At 40.0% G+C, this 10,426-nt stretch overlaps 1 protein-coding gene across 2 annotated transcripts; it reads left to right on the forward strand.

Moving 5' to 3' along the window:
- Positions 1–3,676: 3,676 nt before the first annotated feature.
- LOC117761848 (cytokine-inducible SH2-containing protein-like) lies at positions 3,677–6,397 on the forward strand. 2 transcript variants are annotated; one of them, XM_034586146.1, is made up of 3 exons: positions 3,677–3,988; positions 4,683–4,871; positions 5,373–6,397. In XM_034586146.1, the coding sequence occupies exons 2-3, from the start codon at positions 4,733–4,735 to the stop codon at positions 5,858–5,860; spliced, it is 627 nt and encodes a 208-aa protein (XP_034442037.1). In that variant the 5' UTR covers positions 3,677–3,988; positions 4,683–4,732; the 3' UTR covers positions 5,861–6,397. The 2 variants fall into 2 exon arrangements, with proteins under 2 accessions (XP_034442037.1, XP_034442036.1); XM_034586145.1 differs by having other exon boundaries at positions 3,678–3,988; positions 4,727–4,871.
- The last annotated feature ends 4,029 nt before the right edge of the window (positions 6,398–10,426 follow it).

The following is a 10,426-nucleotide window of genomic DNA, read 5'->3' on the forward strand; positions in this document are numbered from 1 at the left end:
TACACAAGAAGAAAACCGATACCCGATATGTATGAATTGACTTGTTATTTGACCGTTTAACTTCTAGCCATTCCTTCTTTATTTTTACTCAAGGACACACACACACACAAAGATAGATCCACCGTGAATCAGAAATGTGAAAATGTGAATATTTTTGTGAAATTAAAGCCAAGATACTAAATTCCAGGAGCTGCTTTGTGAAAACTGAATGAGAAGTCAACTTTCAGGGAGATGGAGGGTGATTAGCTGACGTATTTTAGTTTGAATACCAGATTACAGTGGAAACAAAGTCATGATGAAGTAACGATACTTAAAGGAAGGTGCAGCAGCTTTCAGATCAAAATCTACAGTCATGTTAATCTTCTTACATCTGGTGAATCAGTGGGTTTATCAGCCACGTAAAACTCCTGCTGTGAAGCCAAATCTTTTTTAAATCCATCTATCCATTATCTATACAACTTGTCGATTGAGAGTTTTGGGGGAGCTGGAACCAATCACAGCTGATATTGGGGGCGAGAGGCGGGGAACACCCTGGACAACTTAACTTTAACTTGATATTACTTTATCTATTGGAATTTGTCTTGGCACGCATAGTAAAATCTGAGCCCTTAAAAAGAATGAAAGAATAAATCCTAAAATCAATGTTCAAATAAATAAGACAAACATTTAAAATTAATTAAACCTCAATCTAAAAGATGTATAGATAAGACACTGGCTATCTCTTATGAAAAGGGAGAAAATTAAAAAGCTTGTTATCTGGGTGGGAGGGGTCTTTAGGCCTTTCCTTTGTAATCTGGACTTGTAGTTTTCCTCTAGTGCACTTTGCGACTCCTTGTTCAATCGTCTCTCCTCTGCTGACACATTCCCAAACCAGACAGTGATTGCAAAAGGTAAGGGCGCTCACTCCACTGCCGCATGATAGAAATGCATCAAGCCTCTGCTGGAAACAACACATTTTTCTGTCTCAAAAAGAAAAGTCTCTGGTGAGCTTCCTTCAGAGTAGTGGTGGCGTAGGTCGCCAGTGATCCGCAGGGCTGACATACAGAGACAAACAACTGAAGAGTCCTCATTTAACCTAACCCCAACCTGACCTATAACCTCTGTGGGAGGAAGCCGAAGTACCCGGAGGAAACCCACACCGATTCTGGGAGAACATGCAAACTCCAAAGAACCAGGAATAATGGTGGGAACCGTCTTGCTGTGTGGCGATGGACCGTGTTCACCACTTAATTTAAATTCTGGTCGAGATCCACATTTTTTTTAAAGATACTAAAATATGTCCCAATCTTAGGGAAATGTTTATATAAGGAAGCAAACAGCATCTAGAACATGTTCACTTTAATGAGCCCATAAAAACATCTTGTATGAGTCTTAGATTTGAATATGACATGCTGTAAACATAAATCTAACTTCAATAAAGAACTTGAACAAGCTAATACACAATATATATATATATTACGATGATGAATAGCAGCGAGTTTGACTCTGTCTAAAGGGGAAGAAAAGTTCAAATGCTCAAAGATGAATCAGCACAACTACTGAAATGTAAGAAACACAAGGTGTGGTTTTAGCCGAGGGTTGTGTGTCAGTCTGTTTCTTGGAATGGAGCGGTGAATTACCGGAGTCTTATCAGGCAACTGGTAGAGATATCAGAGGAAAACATGAAGGAATAAAATGCTTTTTATTTCCTGGATTTATTTACATCTGCCAATTTGTCTCAAAGTTGACGGCAACGTCCCCCGTCTGCTCTTCTTCTTTTTTTGATCTCTAGTATTTATACAGTTTCTAAAGATCATTGGGAATGGTTGTGAATTTTCTGTTTTAAGGTGGATTGTTCGTTGCATTGCATCGGTGCAGAGGTTCACTCTTCACATCATGAAAATTCATCCAAATCACATATTTTACAGTGGCCTGCAGTCACACGGTCAAGATTTAACTACATTCAGGTGACGGCTGTTGTTTTACATGGAGCCACAATAAAATATTTTCTTTATTTCCTTGTGTTTGTGACCTTGTTACTCTCTCACTGTGCGTGTACATGTCAGTGTGCATGTTTATTGTTCTATAGTCCCATACATTCTAAGCAGGCCAGCAGCAGCAGCAGCATCAGGGATCACTGCTCAGTAGTCAAGGTCAATTTGTTGTGTGTGTTTTCCAGGAAGCCTCTCTACCCAGAAGCATTCAGCTGTGCATTCTGCTGCTCTCACTGCTCACGGGAAAGACGCTTGATGTGAACTTTTTTTTTCCTGGAAACGCAGCACAGTACTGAAAGGCAGTTTTCATGTGGTCATTATCTCTGTACATGGGAACTGTGGCGTGGGTGGGTGATGGTTAGCCTTGACTTTTTGAAGACATACTGGTTTCTGACATGGCACAGTTCAGTGGAATTCCCGGAAAACAAAAAAGAGAGGAGGACAAAAAATCAGCCTTTTGCTTCACAAATGTCCACAGGCTGAGACGTTTGTGTTACGAACAAACTGTGGATCCTGGAGGGAATGAATGGATGAGTGAATGGATGGAGTGTGTGTGATATAGAGCAAATGTGTGTCTGCTAAAAAAAAAAAAGACACAAAGACCGAGAGTCAGAAAGTCAGAGATCATGTGGTTATAATTTTGAAACTGTATAAGTGACATTATATAATGCATTTATACAGTGTATGGTTGTAAAACTATTTCCAGTCCACTGAACGTGAATCCAGCATTACACAAGTTGCTGCCAGCAGCTGCATCAAGGCAACGGCACTAAGAGCACCGGAAGTTCTGCTCTACTCTTTCAGCATAAAAGATTAAAAACTGTCAGTAAAAAGAACAACAGGTGATGGAGGTGACAATTAAAGCGGTAAAGCAGCTTTACAGAGGCTTTGGTGCTCTTTGTACAGAGACCCAAAGAATTGACTGTAAAATTTAAAAAATCATCTGCATCGCACATGTTTATGCATAGAAGGAATTTGACTCCAGTCTCTTGTAGCTCGGTTTGCAAATGTTAGTAGGTGAAGTAAATAGATTTATATTACAAATCAACAACAAACAAGGATATATGGCTTTGACGTAACTGCTTCTGTAAGATATAAACAAGTGCATTCTTCCACTTGTTTACATTTCACATGCAGGTGATAGTGCACAAATATTGAATATATATTTTTGTATACATACAGTAAGTATTTAGATATTATGAAATAAATAATAAAGATTGTCATAATTTAGGCTATAACACAATCCTGTATATGTTTCATAATCTAAAACACTTATTATGTATCATGCTGCTTTTTGACAACAGAAACAGTTATTGCAAGTCGTATTTCTGTAACTCCAGTATCACTTCAAAATGATCCTTTCATTTCACCATGCAATTACCTCAGACACCATTTTAGTTCATAATCCTGCTTTTCATCACAATGTCGTGAACACATTAAATTGGCAACATTTAAATAACTAGAACATTTCAGAGACTCCTGATTAGGTTATAGGTGGAGCTGCAAATGGGCTTTACTTAATATATGAAATGCTTTCCCAGCCAAGGCCCTAAAAACAAAGAATAGGGGCATTTTTAAAACAATTTTTCACAGGTCTACAGTGTTTTGAGATGAAGTGCAGTGCGTTTTATTTTTGAAAGGCGTACAGGAAGTGGTGTGTGCACACAGTGTGTGTGTGTTGACGGGGCTCAGAGCTGCAGAGTGTCACTGCGGGCGCTGTCACACAAAACCTTTCTCGGAAAACAGATTCCTGGAAGCTGAGTGAGTTCAGACTGAGCCGAGCTGTTTTCTGTCCTGCAGTTCACTGAATACAGAGCACACACACACACACACGCACGCACACACACTTTGAGTTACAGCACACACACTCACAGACGATATTTTCTCTACAGAAATGTTCAGTGTCGCCTCCATCAGAGTCAGTCGATGATATCTGATTATTGACATTTTGATGGATTATTCTCTGGACTGTTTATAAACCTGCTCACATTCCATATGGTTGTCTTTGATTTAAGGTAAGAGGATTTCAAACATAATGGAGCTCTCATTGTAATGTGTCTGATGTGGTATTTCTCATTATTGTTGTTGTTATTATTATTTATGATCTGTTTTATATGCAAGTACATTTATTGTGCATGTACATGTGCATGTATATGTAATATTACTTTCAATTAGTGTTGGACTACAGAGTAGCTGATGTGCTGGATACATCCAGATAAATAGACAAACAAACGAATTGCATTAATATCTATTTATCCGTGGTGGTTGTAAATATGATTTATTCAAACAATTTATATATGTCATACTAATATAAATATGATGAAAACAATACAATATACCTGAGTAATTGTAAAGTAATAAGTGTTGAAATCTATCTATACAAACCTAATAATTGAACTATTCATTTCGTTATATCACTGTAGTTATTATTACTAGTAGTAGTAATAGTAGTAGTATTTTATGTATTTATCCTATGTTTATTTTTTATTTTTCTTATTTTTTATTTTGTTCTGTTTTATGCTTGTTGGCTCATTTTGGTCACAATAAATATGATGCTCTCACTGAACTGCAACCCAAAACATACGTTTAGTTACCCACTAGGGTTTTATAATTACGTTATTTGCAAGAGATATTTTGGAGCAGAAAACAGTGGAAAGTTGCACAAGAATCTAATTTCACACTTTCTAATGTAAATTTGTATTTTGTCAGTGCCCCAACATGAACATTATCTTGACGTCTCTGCATGCTAACAGTCAGAAATGGTTGCCCGGGCAGTGACCATTTCTCAACATGAGGAGCGCGAAGCCTCATGCTGTTCACATCCCTCTCCTCCGTGCTGGGACCCAGCAGAGGACCTCCGCTGCATCGCCACCACCTTCCAGTATCTACAGACCTCAGGTACTTCACTGCTTTTTACTTCACATTACATTTATTCTATTTATTTATTATTTATACGACATCCTGCCATTTGCACTGACAAATTATTTCCTGTACAGCCATGCAGCTGCACACTCTGTGAGTGTTTCTTATTCTAATGTTATTTAGATGGGTTTTTTTTACGCTGTGTGTGTACTCCACACATGGTGACTACAAATCCCATTACCTTGTGATGGCCAACAAGATTATTGGGGGTAATATGATCATGTATTTAAGAGCTTTCCCAGTCGCTGATTATCTTAAGGGGAATCTAAATGTATTTACTATTTGAAGCTGCTGCACTTTGTAATTGAGATTCTAAAGAAGCCGAAAGATGTCTTTTCTGATTAAAAGAGATTTCATTGCGAGTGAACAATGAGAGTGTGATCCTCCTCTGTCGTCATTGGGGGTAATATGTAGAAAGAATTGGTGGGAGTTTCCTAACCTTAACTAAAACACTTAAAATGGCCTCTTTTTTTCCAGGCTGGTACTGGGGTTCCCTCTCAGCGAGTGATGCTCGGAAAGCTCTCCTGACAAAGTCTGAGGGAACGTTCCTGGTGCGGGACAGCAGCCACCCCCAGTATGTGCTGGCACTGTCAGTGAAGACGCGCTGTGGACCTACTAGTGTACGGATAGAGTACAGCAGGGGCTGTTTCTGGCTGGACTCCATCTCCCCTGGTCTGCCTCACCTGCAGTCCTTCCCGGACGTCCTCACCCTCATACAGCACTACAAGAGCTCGGGCCACGCGCCACAGGACCAGGCATCCAATGACTTTACCCCCAAAGCAAAGCCTGACCTTGCCAGTGGAGTCCCCTTAAACCTGATGCAACCTTTACACAAACCAGAGGCCTTCCCCTCTCTGCAGCACCTGGCACGCCTCACCATCAACAGACACACAAACTGTCCGGAACACCTGCCACTCCCGAGGCCTCTGCTGCGCTACCTGCAGGACTACCCCTTTCACATATGAGGGTCTCCGTCATAGAGAGACTAGAACGCGGATCAGGGTCACACTCCACGACCACGCACTGTGACTCTGGGACAGTGTGACACCCCGGGCAACAGAGGCTGGTCCAGAGGGAGAACACTGTGAGCATTCAACATTAAATTTGCAAAGAGGAATGTTTATTTACTGTTCATGAACTGAGTGAACCCGACAGCTAAGCAAACTCTCCTGTAACATGTTCAAAAAGCTTTTAAACGTGTCCCACATCCCTGTTGTTTTCCTGTTATGGACATCATGATACAACAGGTATTCTGATCATGGTTTACACAAAATGAGAGTTTGGAGCGGAGGGGTCCGTTCCCTGCTGTGTCACCTTAATTAACTCTCTTCCATTCAAAATGTAGAAGAATTGAGATATCTGAGGCTACACTGATTACCCGTGTTGTATCTAAAATTTCGTGTGGATAAATTAAGGTCAGGCTGACACTACTTGACATGCGGTCAGAGTCGACTGACACAGTCATTGTAAAAGATCAAATAAAAAAGATAGGGTACAGTGTGTGTTTTGCATTTCTTTCATGTCCTGTATCTTTTCTAAAATCAAATATCTTCCATTACAAGAAGTAAACACACACTAGCTTTCAAAAATCATAACCAGAATGAAGATCAGAGGATGATGAGTATTAAATGACATCTGGTTACAAAGCTGGTTCTTCTCAGAAGAGGATCAAACAGGACTCTGGATTTCAGAGAAATCAATTTCAGAAATGTTTCCTCTTGTTATCCAGAGTGTTTCCACTGCTGGTATGAATGGGTAGCTTGAACATGATGTTTGGGGTTTATCATACTCCCTCTGCCCACTAGATGTCCCTGTACATACTTCCTGTTTCCTGACCCACCTGTTCACCTGTCGTCCATGATGTCCACTGGAACTTCTACCTCTTTTTCCATCATCTGCTCCCTGGTATTCATACCAGCCCTTTTTTCCCCGTACAAAATCGTATGTCATGTGTGTGTTCCTCCTCCTGCTACCTGTATGTTACCTGTTGTCTGTCCCTTCCTACCTGTCTGTGTCCTCATCACTTTATCGTTTAGAGTTCCTCTATTGCAGCAGCCTTCCTGTGTGTCTGCGCTCTAGTCCTCCCTCCCTGTGCTCCCTCCACCCGCCATGACCTCAATCTGGCCTAAGATCGACCTCAGCCTGCAGAGGAGACCTGGGAGGATTTTAGATTGGATTCTTAATGAAAATCCAGACTTCTTAGAGCGATCGGCCAACCTTCATGTACTTAAGTCGGGCATCCTTACAGACAATTATGCTCCTCGGTCTATTTTCTGAGCTCCTGCAAGAATGTAAGGCTACCTGGCTGATGGTCCTGTTGCCAGCCGACATTGTGTCTGCCCCCCCCCCGCTGCTCACAGCCTACTTAAGAATCCCAGCTTCATGCCATACCCCCATCCTGTCCATCCATCTATCTGTAAACCTTGTCCTCATCATGTACCAAAGTTCCCACATTGCACCAAGCTGCTTGTGTGCGTACACTTGCATTCCCCCTGCCTGTGCTCCTACCAGCAGCCATGGCAGAGATCCTCCATTAGAGGAAAACACACTTCCTTACAAAATTATTACCAGAATGAAGATCAAAAGGCTGCTCACGCTTATTGTTTTCATTATAACAACTAGTCAGAGCTGAAACCTGATGCTGTTCATGGTCTCTCTCTCCTCTCTCACCCCCCCTATCTCTCTCTCTCTCTCTTCTCTACCCTCTTTTCCAGCCCTCTCTCCTCTCCTCCCCATTTTTCTCTGCTCACCCCAACCGGTCAAGGCATCGAGTCTGGTTCTGCAGGAGGTTTCTTCCAGTTATTAAGGGAGTTTTTTTCTCTCCGCATCGCCAAAGTGCTTGCTCATTGTGGGGACTGTTGGGTTTCTCTATTCTTCTTAAGGTCTATGTAAAGTGCCTTGAGATAATGTCTACTATAATTTGGCGCTATACAGATAAAATTGAATTGAAACTGAATTGTTCGTGGAAAACTGTTGTTAGGTAGTAGAGGACATCGGTCAACACACTGGTGTTATTCTCAGAGGAGGATCATACATGCCTGTGGATTTCAGAGAAACAAACCCCAGAAAATTCTCTCTCTCTTTTTTTTTTTTCTTTTGCCCTTGTGGTTTTTGTTTTCATCGTTGACCGGCCACGTACCGGCAACGTACACATGAATGGAAGGTTTCAATGTGATTGTTTTCATGGAAACATGCCTGAGTTGGTTTCCACGAGGTGGAAGTGAGCAATGCTGAGAAAGCCTCTTATCTGGATTAGAGTGAGAGCTGTAGTTATTAATACACTGCTGCACCGACTGAGAATAGACTCAGTCTCCCTGACTGTCTCTGCCTCAGCCCATCAGGAGTGTTTAAATCATTTCTCAGTATGCGTTTATTTAATCAGCTGCATCATCTGAACACTTTTCTCATTACAATCTCCATCTCGACTGAAAAAGACTAAATGTGGACTAAAAGTGTCCATCTGAAATGAAGTGTAGTAGTACATTATATAGAGGAAGAATACAATTTGGGTACTGTATATTCATGCAAAAGTACCTCACATGGCAAAATGAGAAACCAGGCAACTACCCTGGTACACTGAATGTTGTTAATGCTAATCTTATGCTCATTAGCTGCACTAAAGTACAATATCAACCATGGTTTATCCTATCTTAAAAGTATTTAACATGTTTTCCTGATGTACAGTATCCGCTGACATGATGAGGTGGCTCCTTTGTTAATTAAGCTTTTTCTTACATAGGATACTTTGACATGTCACAGCAGGAGAGGAACAGGCATAAATAACAAGATTAATGTCGGCTGAGTTCCATTTAACTGCCTCTGCTTCATTTTCCTGGTATTGTGCATGCTGATTCACTGTCATGTCTCACTGGGGCACTTGAGCAGAACAGAGCCGCTGTTAATGTTGTTAGTGACACCGCTGGTTTTTCTTCTATGAAAAGCCAAAATATTTTTTGCAAACAAAGGACCGTTGTGCTTGCATAGTACATATTATTATTATTATCTGATGACCCAGTCATCAAATTACCAATCAATTAGCAAACAGAAGGTCGAAGCCTGTGTATCACTCTTGAAATAATGCAGAGCACAAAGAGAGCGAGGAACAGGGCCAAGCTGCTCATTTATGTCCATTTATCCATCTCCCCAAAAGTGAAGCCAAACTGTCTCAATCGCCAACTGGTGGCTGGCTGTGTCATTTGTCAAAATTTCCCACCTTCTCCTTGTTAGTTGATGGGACATGGACCAAACTAAAAAGTAAAGTGCACTGTTTAGTTAGTTCTTATCATACTGAAGTTTGTTCATGTGTCTGGTAACTTTGGTTTTGATCAATTATTTGATGGGAAAAAATTATAATTAGTGAAACGTCAGGATTGACAGCTGAGACTGACTCATGATTGGTCGAGCACATGTATCTGCAAGACCTCAAAACTGTGGTTCCATCCCTGATCCCTATTGCGCAGACTTGGTTCCAAATGCGGAAGATGGCAGCGTTCCTATCCCAGATATTTTGGCTTCATGTCTGGATAGTAGGAGGAAGTGGAGATGAGTAGTCCATCTTTATTTACATTCTATGCCATGGTTACTTAAAAAATGGTACTTTAGTACAATACTTCAGTAAGTGAACATTTCCAAAGTAACTGCACAATATTTCAAGCACTGTTCTCCAATTATTCGACAGCCTTATACTTACATTAGCCTTGGTTTTGGTTGTTTTATGAATAATCTTTCTCAGTTGTGATAGGAATGTGTATCTCCATGTCTGAAGGCTGCACACCAGATTTTGGCAGGCCAGTTCAGATCATATTTTGTGTGAAGCATTTGCACATGTACTGTGCCAATTTTCTGTTGCTTGATATAAAATAACAGATTGATTACTCTTTATATGAAACATCATAGTTTGTTCATTCCTGGCTACAGAGGGTGTACACCATTTGTTGACATTCTGTTGGGCCTGGCTCAAAATGGCCTATTCCCAATGGCAGCCTGAAGACAACTACCTACACATACTTTATGAAGAGTGGAAAAATGGTTTCTGAGTTAAGGTCAACAATTGCCTTTCTGAGGATATTTAGGTTTAAGATATTATTATTAGATTGACCTTGCTCAAAAGAAATCAGTTTCATAATCACTCAAGTCTTTACACCAAATGTTGTGTTTGGTGTTGAAGTCAAAATCAAAAAAGCTTGATTTGTTTCACTGATTTCCGCATTAGACAAATTCAAATAATAATTAATAATACAATGAAATAAATAATAAAACTTTATTTCGATTGCATTAATCTGTAAAGCTAAATTAGCACCTAAACAAATCTAAAATGTGAGACGTTTATGATGCTTTCGCGAACTTTTTGTAGAGCTGGACTTCTTTGTAAGGGTGTGTGATAATAATAACAATAACAACAACAACAATAATAATAATAATAATAATAATAATAATAATAATAGTGATTATTATTATTATAATTATTATCAATATTATTATTATTGTTGTTGTTGTTGTTATTATTCTATTCATGAAGTACACTGTTGTTC

This window comes from Hippoglossus hippoglossus, chromosome 5, assembly GCF_009819705.1.
Source record: "Hippoglossus hippoglossus isolate fHipHip1 chromosome 5, fHipHip1.pri, whole genome shotgun sequence".
Taxonomy (NCBI): Eukaryota; Metazoa; Chordata; class Actinopteri; order Pleuronectiformes; family Pleuronectidae; genus Hippoglossus; species Hippoglossus hippoglossus.